At 39.5% G+C, this 27151-nt stretch overlaps 2 protein-coding genes across 3 annotated transcripts in view; one reads left to right on the top strand and one right to left on the bottom strand.

The window, feature by feature from the left end:
• Window positions 1-27151, top strand: part of LOC129774825 (protein mothers against dpp) — a 99453-nt gene that overhangs the window by 7588 nt on the left and 64714 nt on the right. The window contains exon 1 of one of the 2 annotated variants that reach the window (XM_055778835.1): window positions 15691-16212. The exons of the other annotated variant lie outside the window; for it this stretch is intronic. The gene's annotated coding sequence lies outside the window, so the exon portion shown is untranslated. Of the gene's footprint in view, window positions 1-15690; window positions 16213-27151 lie in introns of those variants that run through there. 2 annotated transcript variants of the gene reach the window in all.
• Window positions 4600-5522, bottom strand: LOC129774827 (uncharacterized). Its single transcript, XM_055778837.1, has 2 exons — window positions 5311-5522; window positions 4600-5255 (listed from the first exon to the last, which is right to left on the bottom strand). Exons 1-2 carry the CDS (start codon window positions 5314-5316, stop codon window positions 4713-4715), a joined length of 549 nt encoding a protein of 182 aa, XP_055634812.1. The 5' UTR covers window positions 5317-5522; the 3' UTR covers window positions 4600-4712.

Below are 27151 nucleotides of genomic sequence, written 5' to 3'. Positions count from 1 at the left end.
AAGCTGTATGGAACTATGTCTGTTATGCGGACAAACAGTGATTTTTCGAAAACGTTTTTTCAAAATTGCTCAAATGTTTTCGAACAAAAAATGTTTTTTTGCTTACTGAGCAAACGTATTGCATTGCGTAGAACGCATAAGAGATAATCATGTTTGTTCAGATTTTCAGAGAAAATCTCTCTCTAAGAGCTAATGCTTCTGTCTTTATTCTCTTTCTCTTTTTTCTCTTTTTCAGATATTCTCTTATTGTTTATTAGAGTTTTCTTTCGGATATATTTTGACGTAGAACTACGTCTTTCATTAAGGGTGCCAAATCAGGAAACAGGTCACGTTTTTATGAAATTAAGTTAACGTTAATAACTATTTTTGCCGCGAACGGATTTTGGCGATTTACATGCTATACATTAGAATCCCCTGGTTTGTAAATGGTTAAAATTCATGACAACTTTAAGCGTTTCCATTTTCCCATACATTTGTTCTGTCCATTTGTGTGCTTTCCCGAACAGAGCTGTCAATAACGAGCAACTTATCGATGACCAACGGAGGGGAAATCGTAGGATTTAAAGTCTCCGTGAACAAAGGAAAAGTAGAAGAATGAAGGGGAATACTTGCCAAGAGTATAAACAGTGGATCTCTCTGAGGCAAACTTTCATTCGGCATCGGACTGTTGAGCAATCCAGTTCACTTTGCTTTTTCTTCGATCTAAGATTGGACCCCACCAGTGGTAATCCAACTTGGATATCGTCGTTTGGATTTTCTGTTCGTTTTTCGCGTTATTCGTATCGTGTGTTTTTCTTTCCGCGTCATAAATTGGACGCTTCACGTAGTGTGTGATGTGCAAGAAGAAGAGGAAGGCAGGCTCGATCCCTGCAAAAAACGAACGCATTGCCAGGGGAAACAAAATTTCGATGAAATAAATTGCGACATGCAATCAGCTAGTGTATTGTTTTGCGAGGGCAAGAATGAATCATCAATCAATTATCGTCAACTGATTTTACAATGAAGAAACCATTTCAGAGATTATTCTACTAAGCAGTTGTTTCTAAAACTTCACAGCATTGTAGAATAATATCCGAAGGTATAAACAAGCGACTTCTAAAAAATTACAGTGTAGTTCTACGTCAACAATGCGGTCGTATCTTGGACACAACCTCCTATAATTTTTCTTTTTTAAGTATGTTCGTCATTAAGGCAGTGTTCTAGTCTAGCAATTTGAAAAAAATCAAAAAATATTTCCTTCATATTTCTGTAGTTCAGGCATTCAAGAATATACCCCAGATTTATCGAAAATCCTATTATTTACCGAGTAAGAGCCATTTTAGTGATACGGTTTCTAACCTGGTACGGTCATAATACTGTACTCCAAACGCATTTTTCTCGAAACTAGTTTTTTCAAACTGGCGTACACGATATCTCATGTTCTACTGAACCGATTCATGTCGATACAATCTGCAGGCATCTCTCTATCGCATGAACCTCTAAAAAACAATATTTTTCAAATTTTGATATTTAAATATAATAATATTAAAAAAATGGAAACGTAAGTAAACACGTTTTAAACCGCATTTTGCTTTTCAAACGGCCGCCATTTTCCCAAAAGAATGTTTTTGACTTGTCCGAGGTTCATGCGATAGCGACATCTTTACTGGCTCAGAATCTGTTCGATTTATTTGTTTCAGATAACCAGATGGGCTGGAATCGTGTACGCCATGTCACAACTTTTTTTTAACCCTCTCAGCTCTAAACTATTCTAGTTATGAATGTTTTTTCTCCGTTCAATTTTTGTTTTATTGTTAAAAGATAGTTGAACAAATAATAATATAATGGATATTAAAAATATTCTTTGTTTTATTTTTACGGAGCTCGAAAAATGTCCGAAATTCGTGTCTCTACACTAGAATATCCCCTTAAGTCAGAGCCAACAAAATCAAAATTTGAATTTTTGTGTGAAGAAAGTTTTCTTTCCCGTTCTCTTTTGTCTCAACGACTCGCAATTACCTCGCAACCAACGTATTCAAACGACTTAAAAGTACTGCAAAAAGAAACGCATTTGATAGTTGACCACGTGTTTAATTCATCTTTCTCTCTCCCTCTCCCTTTCTTCGTCTCTCCATCCCTCCCTTTCTCCCTCTTTCTCACTCTTTAAAGATTATTACCTTGGCTTAGTTCTTTACTTGTATTAAAAACTTGAAGTCAACTGAAAATTATTTGGTAGAAATAATGATGATTATATTTCTAAATAAAGCGAAAATTATACTATGTTTAGATACAATTACATTCACTATTTCTCTACCTAAAATTGATTTCGTTTGCGAAAGAAAAACATAAAGAACCATTGAATTTGTGGAATAATAATGTATAACACTGAAGAAAATCACTTAAATAAACATTTTTGTAGTTGACAGCACTACGCTAACGAGAGTCGTGCATTACCCTAATTCCCTCCGATCATCTTTTGGTCTGATGCGCATTATATTTGGAATTTGTTGAATCATATTTTTCAGTGGATGTAGCCTGATGTTGATCTTTGCCGCATTTTTCAAAGGTATCCAAGAAAAAACGCCAAATTTCTCGATGTTGAAAAAATTGACCCAGAAACACGAATTTATCATGGGCTAATTATTATTATTGTTTGTTTGTATTTTATTCCGTGCCAATGTTGATGTTGAAATAAGTGTCATTATGATGCGAAAAACTCAGAATCTTAATTTTTATCGGAAATCGAAAAACAGAGTCAAGTTTATTGAAAACGCAATAATAGTCCCGATCCCGATTGTATAATTGTTAAACTTTGCAAACGGGCGGAACATCGTGGGGAAAAAAATTAAACGAGATGGTCATATCGAAAAATTGAAACTAAGATAAAAAGGTTGATGGGTCTGACCCTAGGGGCACGGACGGGATCTTGACATGTGTGTAGTAATTGCATTTAAATTGAGTTTTTCATTGTTCAAAATCTGTATTTTTTCTCTTTTGATACATCAAATGGATGCCCGGGAAAAATCGTTTCCTGCATGTACTTGTATCCTTTAAATGGGTTAGATGACAGAACGTGGTAGAATTTGGTCTGTTAAAAAATGTACACAAAAATGCCATTAAATGCATTACTAGCCTTTTCTTCTGTTTATTCAATCATGCAGAAGAAGAGAAAGAGTCATCATGTATCACAAGTCTAGATAGTTAAGACCTACATAAATATAAGCCTGAGTCAAATCAATCTATGACTACAAAAATATATCATAGATAAAAATAGCATTATCTACTTCGTTACCACGTTATCCGGAACATTGTTTGTAATAACTTTATAGCCCTGTAAGATCGCGACTACTCGAGCTATCATAATTTGATTTACGTGGGTACCCTTCCGATCTTCTAAATCAACACCCTTTTGAATTCATATATTTTTACATAAACAAACAACATACTTGATATTATGAAATCCTGGACCACAATTACACAAATTGTTAGTAGTGAGACCTACACGATAAAAACATGAATTGAGCACAAATTGATTGGACAACATACAATATAATATAAAATTAATGCCTATTATCGGTAAATGGAGAATAATTCATTTTACGTATCAGCTCACATTATGAGCTAACGCCCGAATTTAGACAAAAAGATGGATACCCAATTAAATCGTCAAATTGTTAACTTTTGACGATTTAATTGGGTATGTTTTCTTTCGATTGAACTATCCACTCGCTTCCTCCCCGACGCAACAATCCATCTTTTTGCCTAAATTCGGGCGTTAGCTCATAATGTGAGTTGATGCGTAAAATGAATTATTCTCCATTTACCGATAATAGGCATTAATTTTATATTATATTGTATGTCGTCCAATCAATTTGTGCTCAATTCATTTTTTTAACGTGTAGGTCTCACATGATGACTCTTTGTCTTCTTCTGCATGATTGAATAAACAGAAGAAGAGGGTAGTAATGGTTTTAATGGTATTTTTGTGTACATTTTTGAACAGAATGCGGTACCGAATTCTACCACGTTATGTCATCTAACAGTTTAAAGGATACAAGTACATACAGAAAACGGTTTTTCCAGGGCATCCATTTGATGTATCAAAAGTGAAAAAAAAACAGATTTTGAACAATGGAAAACTCATTTTAAATGCAATTACTACACACAATCACAGTCCTATGTCAAGATCCCGTCCGTGCCCCTAGGCTCAGACACATCAACTTTTTTTTTTACTTTATTCACTGTTAATGTTTCAAGGAAAAAAAATCTGGATAAATTCCTGTCTAATGATGTATAACACAACATATGTCGCAATAACTATTTTGAGTAATATGCGTTTGAAAAATCTTAATAAATTGTTACATTTTTCGTCCTATGTCAAAAGAAAGTATGTGCAAAATTCGATAGAACAGCGGTTCCTCCAAGAGCACTTAAAATGTTGAGGTTTTTTTTTATTTTGCCAATATCTCGTTAGTTTTTCAATCAAAAATGTTCTACTTTGAGTGTAAACGAGAACAATATATGTACAGGACGCGATGTACAAATCAAATGAAAATCTAAAAACAAAAATCCTAACTGTGCAGTGGTAAAAAATTTGAAACAATTGAGAAAAAAACTTAGTTACATAAATAATTCAATTCACAATATTTTGATTTTTATTAATTCAACAAAAATGTTCACATAACAACTTTAAATAAAAGCATCTCAACGACCAGTCGGAACGGATCTTCCAGTTAACCCACAGTTCCAGGGGCTGGGGCGAGATTCTGAATAATTACCGAATGGCTGTATCCAGCTGGCAGGAGTGCCTGATGCTTGACGCCGGGTGTTTCCGCAATGTAAACGGGCCCACGGATATCGATCTCGTTGGGAAGGTCCTGAGGCACATGGGGGACGGTGTCGAGTTCTTCGTGGGGTACCTGTGGAGCGCCCTCGAGTTCTTCGGGAACCGGGGCCGGAGCTTCTAGATCTTCGGGCAGCTCGACCGGGACGGTTTCGACTTCCGGGATGGGTGACGACGGCAGGGTTTCTTCTTCCGTATGGTAGATCACGGGCGGGGCTGGTTCAGTTGGTTTGAAGAGCGCCGAAAATGGGTAGGGAATGTAGATGCTGGGCAACTTCGGCAGGCTGAAAAATTCCGCGATGCCAGCGGCAGGAGAAGACTGTCCGTTGAGTAGGCGAGGCAGTGCGTACAGTTTCAATTTTTTCAAAAGCAACGTAGGTTTAGCGGTGGTTAGACTTGTGCAGGCGATGACTAGGATGAGAACTGCTGCGATCTGAGGATACAACTAGTTAGAACACGGTTTCTATTGAGAAGAATATGATACTCACTTTCATGATTGCTGGCAGGTTGACTTTACTTGAGGTGTTTTTAGGTCGAACTGATGTAAATGTGTACTGAACTTGCTGCCCCGATGTCACCTTTTATACTTGTAATATTTTTCATTAGATGACACTTCGCTGTGCGACCGGTTTTGTTTTTGCGAGTTCGGAAGGTTGATCCACAATTTCGCCGGTGAATTCTTTCCATTCCGTGTGGAACAAGTATTTCTTTACATAACGATTCCACTTGTGGGAAGATCCACTCACCACCCATGGGCATAACATTCATTCATGAGCGAATCGAACAACATTCCGCCTAGTTACGCAATATCATCGATGCTTTCATTATCAGCGAAAAGTGACGTGTAAATGTAAATGATTTAGTCTCGGTTTGAAAGCAGCTGTTCTGGTGTAAAACAATCGTTTGTTTTGTTTTCTCGAAAGTATCTCTTCCGAAAAGTTGTTGTTTGTTAGTTCACATGTAAATATTGATAAGAAAATGGCACTGTGCGCGCCTAGAATAGCTCGCGTACGGTTCGTTTAACATTTCTAATCATCTACATATTTAATCGATTTCCGTTTCCATAACTACTATTATATTCTGAGGAAGCAGTCATGCGTTCGAAGCGTGCTCATGGCATAGTTTCGGAACGCAGCAATGAGAAAAAATCTGTGGAAATCGTTGCTTTGTGCAATCAGGGCAGAGTGTGAAACTTCTGAAGAGCCGATTTAGCTATAATCAATTTATTTCTGACAGAATTACCGCCTCATGACATAGATAAATAATTTTCAGTTAGATCGCCGTTGGTAAATTATTAGAGGAGCCAATACAGATTTCGTTTTAAGGTTCGTGAATTAATAATACAAAATGAAATAACGCAATTAATGTAATTAATATATATTAATGGAATACAAAACATCTCTGATGTGAAGAAACACATCACACAAAGATATGTATGATTTGTTTATTTTTCTTTATTTTCGTTTTATTTAAAAAACAATTTTGTGCGTATTTTTCATACTGTTTTCCCGAACCATATTGTATCGAAAAAACTCAAGCAATGTGTTCCTAACAGCATTGGTTATGACTTTCGGCAATGGATTCAATCCAAAAATGACTTATGTATACGATTAAAAAATAATGAAAAAAAATTATGGGTAGGTTATTTCTATGATGAAACCGTAAGTTTGACGTAGGACTACTGTTGACTTAGTAATCATTTGTTTTATTGATTTAAAAAATAATTCAACTAGTGATTGTAATTGTAATGTAATGAGTAAGTAGTTTAAACAAATTTCATGTTCAATTCATGCATTGTGATAGGTTGCATTCTTCGTTGCAAGTAAATCTAATGAATAAGTCTGGCCGTATGGCATGATGCTTGGCCATTTCATCTTTTTATCGCGGACTGCTAAAATTTGTGAATGGAAGAATTGTCAAACGATCATTATATTTTACATTGCATTCTGAAGTTATTACTTATTACTACTTCTTCCGAATGTACGTGTACACTTTTTTTTAATCTCATTTGTTGATTTATTTAGGCTCATTAGCATTTTGTCTGTATCAGAGCCGGTAATAGTGTTACACAATTATACATTACACAGTTACCATTTTTGAGCGTGAGATTATTCCTTCTATACTATTGCAAATGGTACATCACACAGTAGCCATTTAGGCGTAAGAGTATTCCTTCTGTTCTTCCATTGTTCAGTTAGACCGGACAGCGGAGACAGTTGATATGATCATTGATGTGTTATTAATAGAACAACAGCCCGATGTTTCTTGCAGAGCAGAGGAGTTGTATGGATGAACGATCTTAGTTCGACCGTGGATCGATCTCTATCGCTGATGATTATTGCGTGGACGTTGAGTTATTCTGTAACAACACAGAGATGGTTGATTGAGGACCATGAGTTTCGAACTCCCGATCGATCGCTTACTAAGCGAACGCGCAACAAATGTGACTACGAAGACCCTCAACGTGTACACTTGAATATTGAACACATTTTTTGATATCCTCATTCAATGTAACATAATATGAGTTTTAAAGTTTAATAAAATGTGGTATCTACCCAAACTGGTACAGCATTTACTCAAGCGAGAGACTAGTTTGTGTATAATATACTAGCTGACCTCGCAAACTTCGTCCCGCCTCAAATTTGTGTTTTGTCCTTCAAACACGTTTTCTTACTAAGCGCAAGTTTACGGGTCCAATCGCAGAACTGTTCATTGATTGATCTTCTAATCGACACCGTTGAATTTACTACAAAATTCCTAGTACTTCTACCAAAACTCATCATTTTAATATCAGATTATTTTCAGACACAATTCTTGTTCAAGATTTTTCAACCACTTGCAAATAACATGTTTCTACATTACATGGACTAAATAGTTGATACAGAAAATATGATAGAACAAAGACAGACACCCAAATATAGTTCTGTTTGTTTGATTAGTTCTTGCATTATGTAAAAATGTATTCTTCATTAGTGTGACAGAATACGGCGTTTCCAAGTATGTTTTGACCAGTTTCGCGACATGCGGTCGAGCATTGTCGTGCTGCAAAACAACTTTACCGTGTATTAGCTCGTATTGTGGAAAAAGGGCTACAGTGCACGGCTCAAACGCATCAATTGTCGTCGGTAGAGAGGTCCCTCGTAATGGTTTCATTCGGTTTTAGCAGCTCATAGTACACCACATTCAGCTGGTCCCACCAAATAGACAGCATAACCATGGCCGGGGTATCCATACGTTGCCCGACGTTTAGGATTGTCTAATTTTTTTATGCGATGTTCGCACGTGAAAAAACGGGGTTCGACGTCTCGTGACTTCAATTCATACGGCACCCAATGTCCTATTTTTCGGATCATTCCCATTGCTTTGAAACGGTCGGATATGTTTAGCTGAGCTGCTCCAAGTGTGTCTGCAAGTTCTTGTTGCATTTATGATGGATCTTGATCGAGTAATACCTCCAATTTTTCTATTTTAAAAATTTTTTTGGCAGTACGGAACTTTCTTCTTCCAAGTCAAAATTACCACTTTTAACCGTGCAAACCATGTCTGACACGTGCGCTCAGTTGGAGCATGGTCACCATAAACTTCCACCAAAATGCGATGACTTTCCGCATCTTTTTTCTTCATATTGAAGTAATGAAGTAACACACTCTCGTTGGTACGAAATTCGTCATATTCGAAGTGGCAAAAAACTATGTTGTTTACGCTTCAACTTTTTGACATATACTGAAAAAGACGCACAATGACAGTAGCTTTCCAACAAATGTCTGGAAATTTGATTCACTGGAATAATAATCAAGTTATGCCTCTGTTGTAAAACCGAAGAAACTTACGGGTACACCGAATATTTAGAATGTGAGTCAAACAATATATGACATTGATGTTACTATTAACTAATTTTTCTTATTTTGTTACTTTGTCCGGTTTGACTGACCATATATTATACACAAATATGGGCAAACTAAGAGACACTTTGCAAATAAAGCATGGTGCACAAATTACATAATGCTAAAAATCCGGATTTTAGACCATTTTGAATCATCAACCAGAATATTACGAACAGTCTCGTGAGATATATTTAATTCACGAGCTAGCTCTCTCAAACTTGACGATTTATGAGTATCATTCCTTCTATTTTGTCGATGTTTTCATCAGTTGAAGAGGTGGATGATCGTCCTTCACGTGAAAAATCGTTCATCTTTTATCTTCTCTCGGCCGTATTTGAATGCATCATACACTTTTCGACTTAGTTGTGTCATCATATGTACATCACAACTCCTTCACTTCATCTGCGGTAGTTTCCTGTAAAACTGTACGAAAACGGGAAGAGCGTGAACGTATACGCATTCCTCGACGATGGGTCCTCGTCAACCATGTTGGAAGTGGAAGTAGCGAATCTGCTAGGAGTTAAAGGGCCCAGTGAGCCATTGTGTTTACGCTGGACAGGTGATGTTAAGAGAATCGAGAAGGGATCGCAACGTGTAGAAATAACCATCTCAGGACTGAGCGAGAAAACAAGTTTCCTTTGAGAGCGAGGACTGTCGAGGAGTTCAAACTGCCCAGTCAAACTTTAGCTTACGACGAGTTCTGCAAGGGATATCCATATCTCAGAAGATTGCCAATACACAGATGTGACTCCTCAGCTGATAATCGGGGTAGACAACGCTAAGTTGCTAAGTGCGCTCAAGAGTCGAGAAAGTGGTACTGGAAAGTTAGTCGCTGTCAAAAATCGGCTGGGATGGTTCATTTACGGACGACGCTCAACCGATAAGAGTACTGTGAAGTACGTGAATGCTCACGTGGAGCAATGCGAGAAAGAGGCTGAAATTAACAGCTTATTCAGGCAGTTTCTAGCGGTGGATGAAGCGAGTATTCAACACAGTCCTGAATCGAAGGAAGACAAGCGTGCCATGGAGATTCTTCAGAACACCACCCGCAGAGTGGACGACAGATTGGAGACAGGACTGTTATGGCGCTATGACGAACCAAGCTAGCTACCCAATGGCAGTGCGTAGAATGGAAGCGCTCGAAAAAAAATTGGCTAAAGATCCCGAACTCGACGAGAAAGTAAGAACACAGATTGCAGATTATCTCGAAAAGGGGTATGCTCAACGGATAACTCCAGCAGAAATGGAGTCTACCGACCCTAGACGTGTCTGGTATCTGTCGCTTGGGGTGGTAAGGAACCCGAATAAACCAGGCAAAGTGCGCCTGATTTGGGATGCTGCAGCCCAGGTGAACGGCTTCGTATTCCGTGAACACCCAGGAGTCGCCAGGTTCGGCGCAGCGTGCCATGCGTAGCTCAGTACCTGAAAAACATAAATGCGAAGGATTACGCGAATCAATTCCTAGACGCAGCCCGAGCAATAATCGAAAATCACTACGTTGATGATTATCTCGATAGTGTAGATTCCGTAGAAGAGGCGGTAAACCTGATCAACGAGGTGAAGTATGTACATTCTAAGGCTGGAATGAAGATTCGAAACTTCTCGTCAAATTTCACCGAAGTGCTCACGCGAATAGGGGAAACCAGTAAAGTTCAGCAGAAGTCCGTTAATCCGACCATTAGTGTGGAGAGAGTACTTGGAATGGTTTGGAGGTCATCAGAAAACATTCCTAGCTTCGAGCTCAGAGAACTGGTACAGGTTGGGACGAGACGATCAGTGGGGACCTAGTAGAAGAGTGGCGCCAGTGGATCAACATGTTGATGAAGATAGGGGAAGTCAGTGTCCCTAGATGTTTCTTTCCTGGCAACGCTACCCCGAAGAACCCGCAGATCCACGTTTTTGTCGACGCAAGCGAAAACGCATACGCCTGCGTGTGTGCAACGGAACACCTCGATGCACGCTGATAGCCGCGAAGACCAAGGTGGCACCATTAAAAACAATTTCAATGCCGTGGCTCTCGACTTCTTGATAACATCAGCATATCTCTGACAATAACAGTGGCCACCAGATATCTTTGGTCAGACTCGACAACGGTGCTCACGTGTTTGAAGTCCGAAACTCGACGATATCACCAGTTCGTCGGCTTCCGGGTAGGAGAGATCCTCAGTATTACTACTGTGAGCGAATGGCGGAAAGTACTGTCGAAGATTAATATCGCGGATCAAGCGACGAAGTGGAGAGATGGACCCAGTTTCAATCCTAACGGCTGGTGGTATGCAGGCCCAACATTCCTGATGGATCCAGATGATAATTGGCAAGAGGATAAGTCGGAAGAGTTTTCGACGGAAGAAGATTTGCGAGCTGCTTTCCTGCACCATCGAGTTTTGCTGACACCAATTTTTCAGTATATACGATTCTCAAAATGGAAGAGACTTCTGCGGTCGACTGAATTCGTCGTCAGGGCCATGAAACGGTTCCTGGGGCTACATGCGGAAGGCCCACTCTCACAAGAGGAACTACATCAAGCCGAGACGCTGATATGGCAGCAGGTACAGGTCACTCAAGGTGGGGATAACGGCAATTGCAGAGCATCCACATCACCCCAGTGATGAGGTTTTGGAGACAGTTGCTCTGGAGGCTGAGTCGGTGGTTAATTCTAGGCCACTAACCTACATCGCATCATGCTGAGCAGGAGGCTGTTACGCCGAACCACTTCATGCTCTACGGCACGCGAGGAGTCAATCAACCCTGTCGAGAGCAGGTAGATTACTCTACGATGCGGGACAGTTGGATACTGGCACAGTATCTTGTGGATACTTTCTGGAGGTGCTGGGTACATGAATATTTACCTATGCTAACCCGACGCACCAAGTGGTTCCAGCCAATAAGACCTTTAAAATCCGGAGACTTGGTGGTCGTGGTAGACGAAGGTAGGCGCGATGGATGGCTTCGTGGACGAATTCTTGACGTGGTGTCTGGAAAGAATGGGTAAGTGCGGAGAGCAGTACTGCAAACATCCAAAGGGATGATCAATCGGCCAGCAACGAAGCTGGCATATTCGGACTAGCGAAGAAACAGAAGAGTTCAAGCGAAACGGAACAACACGAACGGGGGGATGTTGCCGAACCCACTGCGCCGTCATGAGTCATGATATGATGTACTATGAATTATAAGTTTTTATCGAGATTTAATAAATTCTAGCAGAAAGCTGTGTTAGTACAGGGTGCGGCAGCATAACTTCCTTTTTTAAAATGCGGGCCACTCAGATAATTGATGTCATAGCGGAGCGCTAGTGGTCTCGTTCAAGAGGGGATACTGTAAAGTTTTGAACCCGACACGGTTCAGTCGCCATCATACGTTGGAATAGTGAGGAGCGTGTCTTTGCCGTTGAGGTTTACTTTTCAAGCGGATGTTCGGTTATTGCGATGAAGCCCATTTTCATTTTTGTGAGTCTGTTAACAAACAAAACATGCGCTAGTAGGCTGACACCAACCCTCGAGAATTGCATCAAAAGCCTTTGCATTAACCCAAAGTCACAGTGTGGTGTGCAATTTCCTCAGCTGGAATTATTGGTCCCTGGTTTTTTGAGGAAAATGAGGTTACAGTGACAGCGAATTCGGACCGGTATGTAAACATGCTACAATTTTTTTTCCCACGGCTAGAAAATTTGGATTTGGGGGACATTTGGTTCCAACAAGACGGTGCAACAGCACACAATTCAAGAGCCTCGATGGCTGTTTTGAGGGAACACTTTCGCTCTCCCGATCTGTCCCCTTGTGATGTTTTTCTATGGGGTTTTTTGAAATCCCGTGTTTATGTGAACCGTCCGAGAACCCTACAAGATTTGAAGACCAACATCCAAGAAGAAATTGCCAACATAACACCTGCTAAAGGGCGAACACGAAATTATTGCGACACCGAAAATGTCATGCCAATTTTCTTATAATGTTTAGAATCAAACCAAAATTTTAGTCGTGCTGCTGCAAGAACGGCAAAAGGCGCTTCTCGAGGCACTCAGATTTGTAGATCTCGCCATTTACTGTGCCCTTTGTCACGAAAGGCTCACTCCTCAGTCCGCAAGAGCAGACGGCCTGCCAAACGAGATATTTGGAGGCGAACTTCGACATTTTCTTCTTAAATTTGTCGTCCACATCGAACTTGCTCTTGCCGGTGAAAAACTCCAACCCCGGAATTTGCTTAAAATCGGCTTTTATATACGTTTCGTCGTCCATCACACAGCAGCCATATTTTGTCAGCATCTTCTCGTAGAGCTTCCGTGCCCGAGTTTTAGCCGTCGATTGTTGCCGCTCATCGCGGTTTGGGAAGTTCTGTACCTTGTATGTATGTAGTCCAGCTCTCTTCTTTGCATTCTGGACGTAGCTCTGCGACATGCCGATCTTTTTAGCCAAATCACGGCTTGAGACGTTGGGATTTGCTTTAATCATCTGCTTCACCTTTCCCTCCGTCTATTTGTTCCCCGGTCCCGGTTTTCTTCCAGCTCCTTTGCCGTGGTCCAACGTCAATCGCTCCTGGAACCGCTTCAACACTCTGGAGACGGTTGAATGGTGAATATTCAACATTTTTCCCAACTGCCGGTGCGCCAGGTCAGGAAATTCCAGGTGTTTGGAAAGAATTTGTTCTCTCGACTCGCGTTGGTTCACCTCCATTTTCGTTGAATTCGAGTTTGACAGCATGTAGACAATACACATCAATGAGAAAGTGTGCAAAATTTGGTTGATTTTTACCCAATGGTAAAAAAGTTATGCCCTGTTGAATGTTTCGCAATAATTTCGCGTTCGCCCTTTATGCTAACAAGAGTCATGACAATCGCCAGAAATCGGTTTACGCAATGTATGGAGAATGGGGGACATCACCTAACAGATTTGATCTACAAAACAATGTAAATAAAAACTTTTGGCATGTACCTACATTATAGAAAATAAATAAATAATTTCCGATGCATACAATAGTTTTTATTGAGTTTTGAAAATGGAAGTTATGCTGCCGCACCCTGTATAACGTAGCTAAAAGGAGGTTTCATAATCAACGTCCTTCCGAAATTCGTCCGGCAACAATACCTGTAAATGGTATTAAAGGGTGTGTCACATCAAATTGCATCACGGAAAAAACGCTGTAGAAATTTAATTTTTAGGAATTATATCTTCAGCTTTCGCTTATAATCAGATAAGAGTGTATAGATCACGTTGGCCATGCTACACTGTCAATTTTTCGTAAATTTGGAAAAATGTCGTCGAACGAAAAAGAGCGTCGTGAATTAATCCTGTGCACTCATTTCGAGAATCCGGAGTTGTCACATCGGGACATCGGTAAGATGCTGGGAATTGTCCAATCCACGGTCAGCAGAGTACTAAAACGATACTTCGAGAACCTAACCATCGACCGGAAGGTGAAGAACGGCAAAAATGGATGCTCCGTCAGTGAAAAAATCACAAGCGCGTAGTTAAGCAGTTTAGACGTGATCCGAGAAGTTCGGTCCGGGATGTCGCCAATAAGCTGAATTTGTCAAGTTCATTCGTCCAGCGGACCAAGCAGCGGGAGGGCCTGCGTACATACAAGGTTCAGAAGGCTCCTAACCGCGACGAAAGGCAAAACATGGTGGGGAAGACGCGAGCCCGGAAGTTGTACACCGAAATGCTGACGAAGCCGCATTGCCTGGTAATGGACGACGAAATTTACGTCAAAGCGGACTTTCGTCAGCTGCCGGGCCTGTTGTTCTTCTCCGCAGAGGACAAATTTAGCGTTCCGGAGGAGATTCGCAAGCAGAAACTATCCAAGTTTGCCAAAAAGTACATGGTGTGGCAAGCGATCTGCTCTTTCGGAAAGCGGAGCGCCCCCTTCGTGATGACCGGCACGGTAAACGGGCAGGTTTACCTTAAGTAGTGCCTACAGAAGCGCTTACTACCACTATTGAAGCAGCACGAGGGCCCGACCATCTTCTGGCCGGATCTCGCTTCGTGCCACTATTCAAAGGACGTGTTGGAGTGGTACGAAGCCAACGGGGTCACCTTCGTGCCAAAGGAAATGAACCCGCCAAACGCGCTGGAGCTTCGCCCAATAGAGAAATATTGGGCGATTATGAAACAGGCCCACCGGAAGAACCCAAAAGTTGTCAAATCGAAGGCGGACTTCAAGAGAAAATGGATTTCTGTTCAAAAAAAACTACAACCTGACGTTGTACAGAACCTTATGGACGGGGTAAAGAGGAAGGTGCAAGCATACGGGCTTGGGCTCGAAGTATGAATAAAAAGAAAATGCCAAAAGTTGTTTAATAGTTTTGATTTTACTGTCTAAAATTTTCAAAAGGATCGGTCTACTGGGCGAATTTCTATAGCACTTTTTCCGTGATGCAATTTGATGTGACACACCCTTTAAAATGAAGCCTATACCACAAAGAATATCAGGGTTTCCATTATTCAATTATTTATAATATTAAAGTTCAGTAAATTTACATTTAAAAAATAAGTGTTCGGAAGATGAGACAAAACGTTATTCCGACATCGAAATCAGTAAGTCATACTTGTACGCCTAATATATGGAAAGCGTACGTTTGTGACTCGATATCAATAATGTTAAAATTAACGTAGACAATCGAACAAAACTCAGATTAGATTTACGAACAACTAGTAAATATTTCGTCACCATTGAATTGCAATCACGAGATTTGGCTGTCTCCGCAGCTGCTGCTGCAGCAGTATCATCCCAATTGAAATGTACATTTTTGTTCCTGTTTGTCTTCGCCCGGCTCATCAATGTTTCCGACAAACAGACACAGCATCCCTGCATCGCAGCTAACAACACGATAGATGAATGCGTGGACTTTGAGCCCTTGCCGTCGTCGTCGTCTGCACAGCGCAGCACCAGAGGCGGTGCAGCAGAACCGTTGTGTCCTGCTCTCACGCGACGGTAGCTTCTCTAATTAAATCCAAATCAACAGATTGTTGTCGACTCGCGAAGCCTTTGAGTTGCACTAGACTGTTCACGCTGCTCCGAGTTTGCTCGGGCGAGAACTTAGCGGAACGAATTTTGAACGGTTCCACTTCTTAAAAATTATTGTGTCTGAATTTCGCGAGTTATTATTTTGCGCGATTACCCGTGTTTGGTTGTTTGATATAAGGTAATGATATACCTCTTTGTTCGTGCGCGCATCGAAAATTACGTAAGGATTCTCGCTGAAGTGGATTAATTCGTACGAGAGAGTGTGAGACAAATTAAATAGCCGCCGATTCGTTAACGGATTGATGTTGTTCGTGGAAGTGCGATAATGAGCTGGATAGGACAGATAGAAGACCTAATTGCTGACCGCGTGTTGCTTGCATAAATAAAACATCGTTCTCCATAACAGATACAAAGTATACTGTTGAGAAGTTGTTGTTGCCATTATTGACTGGGGAAGGAACAAATCGTTCGTTGTTCGATCGTCGAGATTATTGTTGCAGTCGTTTCCACGAAAGCTATGGATCGCCGTTTGACTGCCCTATCACAGCTGTAAGTTTTTTTTTGCATGCACGCGCCTCTAACGAAGCCTGGTACTTACCTTCGCGACTGTAATTTTCTGTTTAATCGTTGTTTTATTGCACGTCACCCCGACAACGTCGAGCAACGGAGTGTTGTGATAAATTTAATTGAACCGCCTATTTTTAAACACCGAGACAGAGAGAATGAGAGCCGCTCGAGAAAGGAGTCTGCTGCTGCTGCCACCGTTTGCTTGTCAGTCCGTTCGTCCGTTCGTTTGTTTGGCTTGATGAAAAGCTACCGGCGCGGAATTGCGCTCGCGAGGTCATCGCTTCCCATTGGTCTGGCAAATTGAGTCATTAGATGGTGTAATTTGCACACGTGAGATGAGCGGCTGCTGTGCATACCCATGGCTGCTGAGCTTCTGTTTTGTTAGGTGCATAATGTGCATAAGATAAATTATGCTGAGTGAATGTTTAGTTTATCTTAATTAACTGCATACAGCCATGAGGCACGGTAAGGATTACATGATGTCGACTACCTGAACTTTGAAATTCAACGAATATCGGAGATTCTGTCTGGATAAAAAAGACTCAAGAAAAATCAGGGATCTTCGTCAACAATTAGAGAAAATTTGATTGACATCACCAATTTACCAAGGCTAAGGCAAAAGAAAGTGAAGTTCAAGTATAGTTAGAATGATTCGATTCAGGTCAAATATGTACTGTTTCGTTCGAGAACTTATTGCCATATGAAAGATAATTCCATGCATCATATGCCTCTCTCATAAAAAACCCCTCGCCCCCATTGCACTATGCACAATGGTCCAGGACAAGGATGGAAAACAAGGGAGCATGATGTGATTTACGATTTCTTCGATTTTTTTTTTTACGTGATTTCTCTTGGTAACTCTGAGTTGACCAAAGCATTACTAGACTGAAACTAGTCTGAATAATTGAGTTACTCTCTTTCCTCGTTTTGCTTTCAACTCCTAACAAGAATTTGCTCCATGGGAATGAGTGTCTCTATGACGTACGATTCTCGCTCTCTCATCCGGGCGTTCAATTTTCCTTTCCGAGCGCGTTTACTTCGATGAAACTGGGTAAAATAAAAAAAATGCGCTACAGCAGATAGGACGACTTTAATGTTTCATGTTTCACGGAGGATTTCTCAGATGGTGTTTAAATTAATCAAGAGACTACAAACAATAATCCCTCTCAAATCACTAATTTTATGAGTTAATGTAAATGCGTTATTGGCCAAGGCTTTTACGACATCGAACACGTGGTCTTGCGAGATATATTTTTCCGCCTGCCCAAATACAGACCACTTTTTTCGGGGCCGAGTAAACTGGTGTCTAGAAAAGACCTTGATTACCTTGAATTAATAAAAAAACATAAATTAGCGCAAATATGTCAACATGTGTTTTTTTGTTTAAGCACGTAAATATTTGCTCATAATTTTTTTGGATTGTGGCACTCTACATAATTTGTATGCAGATAGACTATCCACAGTTTGTGGGGGAATGGAATACTCATACAACTCAAATGGATAATGATTATCTGCTATCACAAAGCCGAGAAATTTTTTGACGTTTTGTTTTACTATTGATTCATTCAAAAAATAAAGCTTTATTTTTAAATGTTTTCTTATCCTGAGACTGGCTCACCATATTGCACTGCTACTAAAACCGTAGGCTAACTTCAAGGATACTTTTTATTCATTTTCGGCGAATAATCAATAGAGTGCCGTGTTATGAAACATCAGAATAATAGCAAAAACAATATAACGATCATAAGGTGTTGGACAGGTTATTCCAGACGACATTGGAATATATTCCATCTGATCATCTTTAGAAAGGTTAATGACCTTCAAAGGATAAATTTATCTTGGGCACATTGAATTGATGTTCATGACTTCCAGTCGGACGTTTATTCGCTCTGATAATAATTGTGTGGTCCTCACAAAGCATATATTCCAATGCCGTCAGTTCACTGAAATTATTCGCATACCGGTTGATGATAAGGTAGGATGTTGATAATCATTTGCTGCGATACCTATTGTTCCAACAGTATTCATTCGACAATATGAAGACTGAATACCTGAAATTAACCAGATTCTACCATGCAAATCTGCGGTCAAAGCAGTATGTACACTTGAGAGATGCAACAAGTTTGAAGGGACATAAAAAAACATTAGTCGTTCGACAAATCTACTGCCACATATGTCGGAAGTCCACGATACATGAATATCATACGTCCATACTATTTCATTACATTTATTCGTAACGAAGAACGTAACCACACAGAATTGAATTAATCAAATATGTGATCCGTTTTATCTACAAAATAAAAAAGGGTCTGAAATTCAATCGAATTCGAAAGGTGTTTCGTGAAGTCACTAATTGAATTACTGTTGGAAAAATTATTTGGAGAGAAATGTGAATGTTCAGAATTATTGGAATCTAAAAACGATTTTGGGCGGGATGAGATTCGCCCAAATCTGCTGGTAATAAAATTAATCAATTGCATCCATTACCCGTCTGCTGTTTATCGGGCGGGAGACGACAGCAAAATAAAATCGACACGAAACTGAGTCAGCCATTCACTGCGGACAGTGCAATAGAGAATTAAAAATCCCTCGATGAGTGTCGTAAGATTTCAGTTGATCGTCTCTTGTTACACTTTCCGATCAAGAACTCATCATCCGCTCTATGGAATGGGATTAATCGTTTGTGGCTTGCACTCACGATAAAACCAGAGTAGTAGAAGTAATGCTTCGAGAGTGCAAGCAGTTGGGATTCCGCTCTCATATTGCTTTTTTGAGATCTTGGTAGCTCACCGTTCCAAGTATTCTCTCTGTGTACATATGAAGAATAAAAGAGCCTCGCCTGCTGGGGGTGATTTAAAAACATCCGACTAGAGGGATATACTTATTCATTGATCGTTGAATGTGATTTTTTACCATCCCTGGTCCAGGAGATGCATTTAAGTGGAAATTAGCATTTAGAGCTTGACAGTTATTCTTTAGACAAAAACTGTCTTAAACAAAGTTGTTACTCATGATAGAGCGCTCGTTTTTATGTTGTCAAAAATAGGGTGACCAAAATTGTCGATGAAATAAAAAATCTAACTTTCTTATCTTTATAGATGTGGAGCCGATCTGGCGTGGAGGTAACATCCATACTTCTCACGCTCAAGATCACGAGTTCAATTCTCACTCCCGACATTCTTCCAAAATGGAAGGTAAAAGTGACGAACCAGCCAGAAGCGTTGAAAGTCACTATAATACAGAAAAAAAAAATCTTTATAGATAGAGGTAAACATAGTTCGACAATGTTGTACAGGGTGGGCCATTTAAAGTGGAAGCATCTGGCAACCCCATAACTTTTGACAGAGATGTCAGATTAACAAATGTCATACCGCGTTGGAAGCGTCATTTCAGTACAATTTTAACCATGGAACAGTACACACCTAAACAACGCGCTGAAATTGTTCAGCTGTACATTCAAAATAACTTCTCAATTGTGTTAACTAAACGTGCGTGGAAAAATAGAAATAAAGTTAAAACATCGCCTGGAGACAACACTATACGTAGATTATATGCCAAATTTCTATCGTCTGGTAGTGTTGGTAATGCCAGTCATCTGTCCAGACAACGACCAAGACGTTTCGACGAGAATATTGATGCCGTTCGAGCCAGTGTTGCAGAGACTCCATCGACATCAGGTCGCCATCGTTCGCAAGAGTTAGGCATCGCTCGAACCACTCTCCGACGCATAATTTGTGTTGATTTGAAAATGTTTCTGTATAAAATTCAAATGGCTCAACAACTTAACCCATCTGACTTACCACGTCGACTTGATTTTGCGAAATGGACTATCGAAATGGCCAAAAATGAACGTGGCTTTTGGCAAAAAATCATAATGTTTGATGAGGCGCATTTCAACTTGAATGGAGGAGTGAATAACCAAAATTGTCGGTTTTATGCTACTGAAAACCCTCAATTCATCGAAACGCAACCTCTTTACGACCAAAAAGTTACTGTGTGGTGTGACATTTATGCCGATAAAGTCATCGGCCCGTACTTCTTCGAAAACGAAAATGGAGCAACGGTAACCGTGAATGGGGAGCGTTATCGGACAATGATAACCGATTTTTTATTGCCATTTGTTCGTGAAAATGAATTGGACAATTACTGGTTCCAACAGGACGGCGCTACATGCCATACAGCGGCTGCCACGACCAAATTATTGCGCGAAATGTTCCCCGGAAGATTAATATCGAAAAACGGCGATTATGACTGGCCACTGAGATCACCTGATTTGACGCCTCCTGACTTTTTTTTTATGGGGATATTTAAAATCCAAGATATACACTGGTAAACCAAGTACCCTGGCTGCGCTGAAAGACAATATCCGACAAGAAATTGCTGCCATATCGGCCGAAACATTGGGCAAAGCGGGGGGTCTCCGTAGCCACATTGGTTGCGCGTTCGTTTAGTAAGCGATCGATCGTGAGTTCAAAACTCAGGACCCTCATTGACCATCTTTGTGTTGTTACAGAATAGCTACATCCACGCAACAATCATCAGCGATGGAAATCGATCCACGGTCGAAATGAGATCGATTCATCCATACAACTGCTCTGCTCTGCAAGACTCATCGGGCTGTTGTTCTATAAGCAACTCAACAATGATCATTCAACTGTCTCCGCTGTCCGGTTTACTGGATAATGGAAGAACAGATAGAAAACTCTTATGCCTAAATGGCTACTGTGTAAATGTACCATATGTAATGGTATAGAAGGAATACTAACGAATGGCAACTGTGTAATGTACTAATTATAGATATGATAACCATGTGACATGTACACGATTAAAATTTGGCTCTGTTACAGCTAAAATGCCTAAAATAAATAAATGGGATAAAAAAAAAATTGGGCAAAGTGATGGAAAATGCCGAAAAAAGGGCACATTTTGCGGTCAAGGCCAGAGGCGGTATCGGTACGAGATATCATAATCAAAAAGTAGTTAGAACAAATCTCCTTGGACCAAAATAAATGAATTTCAATTTTTTTTTTAATTCCACTTCTTTACTTTGCTATTGCAAAAACAAATCCTTCCACTTTAAATGGCCCACCCTGTAGCTCCAATTATTTGAGACATCTTTTTAGATCAAAGTTTTTTTTCTATCTCTTGAAATAACCGATATAGCGTCTTTTTTCTAAGTTGCGTTAGGGTTACCATGAAAAAAAAACAGTTTTTGCTCTAACTTTTATATTTCAAATTCTACATACAAATTATCTTCGAAAGACTTTTAGAGCTTACTAATACAAACATTTTGCGATGCAGAACTTGTCAATATCTCAACTTTACTCAAAATTATTGATATTTCTTCCCAAATAACACGCTCTTCTCATTTGTTTGTCATTCTTTCTGGGGTAAACATAAAAAAATTGAAATCATGAGTTTTTGAATGAAAACCCAGCAATTACTTTGAGCAGGATTAAGATATTGACATGTTCTGCATCGCAAAATATTGGTATTGATAAGCTCTCAAAGTCGTACGAAGACCATTTTGATATAGAATTTTAAATATAAAAGTTAGAGTAAAAAAAACCCGTTTTTTCATAGTTACTCTAATGCAACTCAGATAGAAGGCGCTAAAAACAACTTTGTGGGAGATATTTATTGTTTAGACAAAAACTGTCTTAGACAAAGTTGTTACATATGATAGAGCGCTCATTTTTATGTTATAAAAATAGGGCGACCAAAATTGTCGATGAAATGAAAAATCTAACTTTCTTATCTTTATAGATAGAGATAAACATAGTTCAACAATATTGTAGTCCCAGTTATTTTAAACAACTTTGTAGAACAAAGCTTTTTTCTATCTTTTAAAATAATCGATTTTACGCTTTTTTCTAAGTTGCATTAGGGTGACCATGAAAAAACGTGTTTTTTCTGCTTCAACTTTTTTATTTCAAATTCTACATCAAAACTGTCTTCGTACGACTTTTAGAGCTTATCGATACCAACATTTTGCGATGCAGAACTTGTCTATTTCTTAATCCTACTCAAAGTTATTGATGGTTTATTACCCAAAAACTCATGATTTTAATTTCAATTTACTCAAACACAAAAAATAACATAGTTTTGAAAATCACACATCATGTAGAGTGAAATATGCTCTTTAAAATGCCGCAAATAAACCTGGTTTACGTTTGCCCCAGAAAGAAGGACAAACAAATGAAAAGAGTATGGTTTTTGGGAAGAAATATCAATAACTTTGAGTAAAGTTGAGATATTGACAAGTTCTGCATCGAAAAATGTTTGTATTAGTAAGCTCTAAAAGTCTTTCGAAGATAATTTGCATGTAAAATTTGAAACATAAAAGTTTTTTCATGGTGACCCTAACGTAACTTAGAAAAAAAGAGCTATATCGGTTATTTCAAGAGATGGAGAAAAACTTTGTACTACAAGTTATCTCAAATAATTGGAGCTACAACATTGTCGAAAGATAAGAAAGTTATATTTTTTATTTTATCGACAATTTTGGTCACCCTATTTTTGACAACATAAAAACGAGCGCTCTATCATGACTAACAACTTTGTCTAAGACAGTTTTTGTCTGGAGAATAACTGTCGAGCTCTAAATGCTAATTTCCACTTAAATGCATCTCCTGGACCATTGTGAAATGGTTCATGAGATGCATTTAAGTGAAAATTAGCAGCTAGAGTTCCACAGTTATGCTCTAGACAAAAACTGTCTTCGACAAAGTTGCTACATATGATAGAGCGCTCATTTTCATGTTGTCAAAAATAGGGTGACCAAAATTTTCGATGAAATAAAATGTATAACTTTCTTATCTTCATGAATAGAGGTAAATATAGTTAGACAATGTTGTAGCCTCAGTTATTTTAAGCAACTTTGTAGAACAAAGTTTTTGCTATTCATTGAAATAACCGGTCTAGTGTTTTATTTCTAAGTTCTAAGGTTTATTTGCTCCAACGTTTATATTTCAAATTTTACATACAAACAGTCTTCGGAAGACTTCTAGAGCTTACTAAGCCAAACACTTTGCTATGCAGAATTTGCCAATATCTCAATTCTACTAAAAGTTATTGATATATTTTCCCAAAAATACGCTTTTTTTTCAATTGTTTATCGTTCTTCTTGGGGCAAACATATAACATGCTTATTGATAGCACTAGCTGACCCGGCAAACTTCGTCCCGCCCAAAATTTGTTTTTTGTTATCAATACCTTCAAACATTTACGTTTTGACGTAGGACTACGTCTAACCGGAAGATATAGGGGGTGAAATGGAAATCTAGGCACTGAACAAGTAGGAAATAATGCAAGATTTGGAACGCTTATAACTCGAGCATTTCTCAATAGATCGCAAAGGTTTTTGCATCAATTGATAGGAAATCTATCTACGCATCTATCAAAACGAATAACATTTCATTTTTCATGAGATAAATAATTGAATAATTGTGAAATATCAAGCATTGTCAAAATGCCCTATGTGCCCATTTTTGATTGGTCCATTTTGTGTTCCTCAAATCGTACCGACCAAAACGGGCAACCAGAGCAGCAGCGAAATAGAATGAAGCACGATTGGAAAGGAAAAAGAAAAAATCACAGGAGGGTTGTGTCCGAGACACGACCGCATAGTTGACGTAGGATTCCGTTAGGCTATCTGTTGATTTAGGATATTTTAGAAGAATTACATCGTTAAACTCTTTGATAATGATTTGGTGGCCCTGAAAAGGGCCGTTTTGTTTGGTTGTAGGGTATTGTTTGCTCCAACAGTATCTACCGAGTGATGATGACAGAAAGATGGTAAATAGTCATTGGATGGTGCGTATAAGATAAAAGATACAGGAGTGGAATGAGATATGATGAAAACCGCCCTCTATGATCCTAGACGAAATGCCTCCTTTGTTATGTATGAATGAAATAAAGAAAAATACCGAACACAATTATAATTTTTTCTCATCAGTAAAATCATGTTACTTTAATATAGAGAAAACATATTTGAAATGGAAAAGGTAATTTTTGTATATAACTTTTATTTCCTGAGTATATATCCAACCCAATGCGAATTTTAATTGGACTAAGAGCCTAATAATGTTTGTAGAGCATATGGGAAAACACTTTTTCCAATATTTCTTCTTTTCCAATTTTTCTCGCCGTATAAACTTTCCTTGGGTGAAAATGAACACAACAGACAGCTTAAACCAAACGACCCGTTCTCGAGCGGGAACACACCTTGGTTTTTATTTATGAAAATTGAAATAAATTGTTTCATATATCAAGTCATTTTAGCACAACTGCTTCCATATACAACTTTACACTTACACTTGTGCTAAATTTTTCACAATACACTATCGGTCATTGATATGAACTTTCACGAAGCAACCAACATTAAAGTTTCAAATTTAAATTTTATTTGCTAGAATTAACCGTATCACTCACCTTACTTGCAATATAAAAATGTCCCCGACTTGCATATATTTGCGATGCCGATTTTCCCTGAGCACCTTGGTTTTCATGTCTCTGTTAAGGAACACATCTCAGTAGGAACAAATGTTCCCCCTACTTTCATGTATTTGCAATGTCGATTTCCCCCAGGCAGCTTGGTTTTGATGTCTCTGTTAGGGACCCGTCGCATGTGTCGTCAATTTGGACCAATCATAAGTGGGTATATCCGTTAGGATAGGGGTTGAGATTTTTCAATTGTTTGATAGTTAGTTTCATGACATATATTATTTTCTTCAATATAAAAAATTGTTATGGAGTGCCGAAATCGATTGACGCAAAAATTTAATCAATCCATCATTAAATGACTGAGCAATAAGCGTTTGAAATTGGACAATTTTCCCGATGTGCTCGATTTTCGATTTTCAATTTGTACCCCAATATGTTCCCGAAAGACGTAATCCTACGTCAAAAAATGAACGAAACATTGGTCGCAGTCTCACACATGCGTAATTCTCGAGCCAGCCAGTCAGCTTAAAAATCCCCGCTCCGCTGCCGTAACGATCATTCTTTGTGTGGACACCGACTGAACAACATCGTTGCTGGACGGGCTGGACGGCGAGGGATCGAGTGCCTTTCTCAAGGCAAGAGGGCGGAGGTGGTAGCGCTGAAGTAGAGTAGAGTAGAGTTTTCAAAGGGCCTTTCTCAAGGCTAGAGACGAATGAACTGCAAAAGTTTAAAGTCTCTATAATACAATACCTTCCTTCCTTCCGTAACGATCATTCTCATTCAAACCGCATACCACACCGGTTCGCATCACAACACATCAACAAACCAACCCAAGCAGCCATGTCTGGACATGGTAAAGGAGGAAAAGTGAAGGGAAAGGCAAAATCCCGCTCGAACAGTGTTGGTCTCCAGTTTCCCGTAGGTGTATCCGCCAATTGCTTCGCAAGGGTAGCTAGGCCGAGCGCGTTAGTACCAGTGCACCAGTCCACCTAGCCGCCGTTTTATAGTATCGGCCGCCGAAGTGATTGAGTTAGCTGGCAAAGCTGCTCGCGACGATAAGAAAACCCGCATTCGGAACAGAACACATTCGGTTCGGTGGACATCAAGACAACAGGCAGTTGCAGCGAGTGGCGAGTGGCAAACGCAATCGCAAAACGGCATCAGGTAGCAGAAGAAAAAAGTTTGTTCTTTATACAAACTGCTATGGTGGCAAATCCAGAACAAGGCGGCATCGAGGGCGTTCGAAATGGTTCTTTTTTCAAAACCACGAGTACTAAGTTTTCTAAATTGGAACCATTCCATAAAACAAGGCGCTTATCAGGTCCATTAAACCTTCCAAAAAAGAGTTTAGGAAATACAGTTCAATGCTTTCTAAAACATTATCCAAAATAATAATAAAACACAAATTGATTTTTTCATAATTTGTTTGCCAGGATCTGATGAGTTTGTGAATTTGGCAGTTGTTCTGAGCTTATTGATAGTTGGGGACTTTCCTGATTATTCAATTTTCACAATTCTTAAATTGTTTCCAGATTGAAAGTACAGTAATTTACAATTAGTTCGACATTTAGCTAATTGGACGGACATGTAATGCGACTTATTTAGTTGGACATTTTTATGTTTAGATCCAAATTATGACCCCACATTGAAAGTCGACACTGTACCACTGTCATCGCAAATGTTCAATTACAGGTTAAAATCTCCTCCAATGCGACACTGAGTGGCGCTTCGGCACGTCGCATTGAATGTAATTTACTGTACAACATGTCACAAAGCTGGATGGGAAGAAATTTTCCAACTGTGAAAGCTGTGGCGAGTGGCAACAAATCGCTAAACAGGAGGGTTTAGCCGAACAAGATGGGGATATCAAGTGATAACAAAACAATAAACTCTTTAGATTGAAGATAATTTTGTGATCCTGAAAAGGACCCTTTTTAGCCTGCATGTGAATCCAACGAGCGAACAAATCGTAATGATTGTATTTTTTGCCATCGCTCCCTTTTAACGCTCATTCGTTCGTCTCGTTGGACTCGCCCCTCTGGCTGAGTCAGCCGATTTGTCTCTATCCTGTGAGTGTGTACCGCTAGAGTATAAAACACGCGGACCCCAAAAAAATATCTTATTTTCTTTCAAACCGTAAACCCGTGTGGTTGTACGGCATCGGCATCGTGGACGTAACAAAGGAGGACAAGTTAAGGGAAAGGCAAAGTCTCACTCGAACCGTGCAGGTCTCCAGTTCCCTGTTGGTCGCATTCACTGATTGCTCCGCAAGGGTAACTAGGCCGAACGGATTGGTGCCGGAGCACCAGTATACCTAACAGCGATTATAGAGTTTCGGTCGTCGGAGTGCTCGAGTTGGCTTGCAAAGCTGCTCACGACAATCAGAAAACCCGCATCAAGAACAGAGCAGCATCGGTTCGGCGCTCATCAAGGCAACAATTAGTTTCAGTGAGTGGCAAAGTGTTTCTCCGGCACG

The sequence above is a fragment of the Toxorhynchites rutilus genome, chromosome 3 (genome assembly GCF_029784135.1).
Source record: "Toxorhynchites rutilus septentrionalis strain SRP chromosome 3, ASM2978413v1, whole genome shotgun sequence".
Classification (NCBI taxonomy): Eukaryota; Metazoa; Arthropoda; class Insecta; order Diptera; family Culicidae; genus Toxorhynchites; species Toxorhynchites rutilus.
This window is presented reverse-complemented; position numbering and strand designations above follow the sequence as displayed.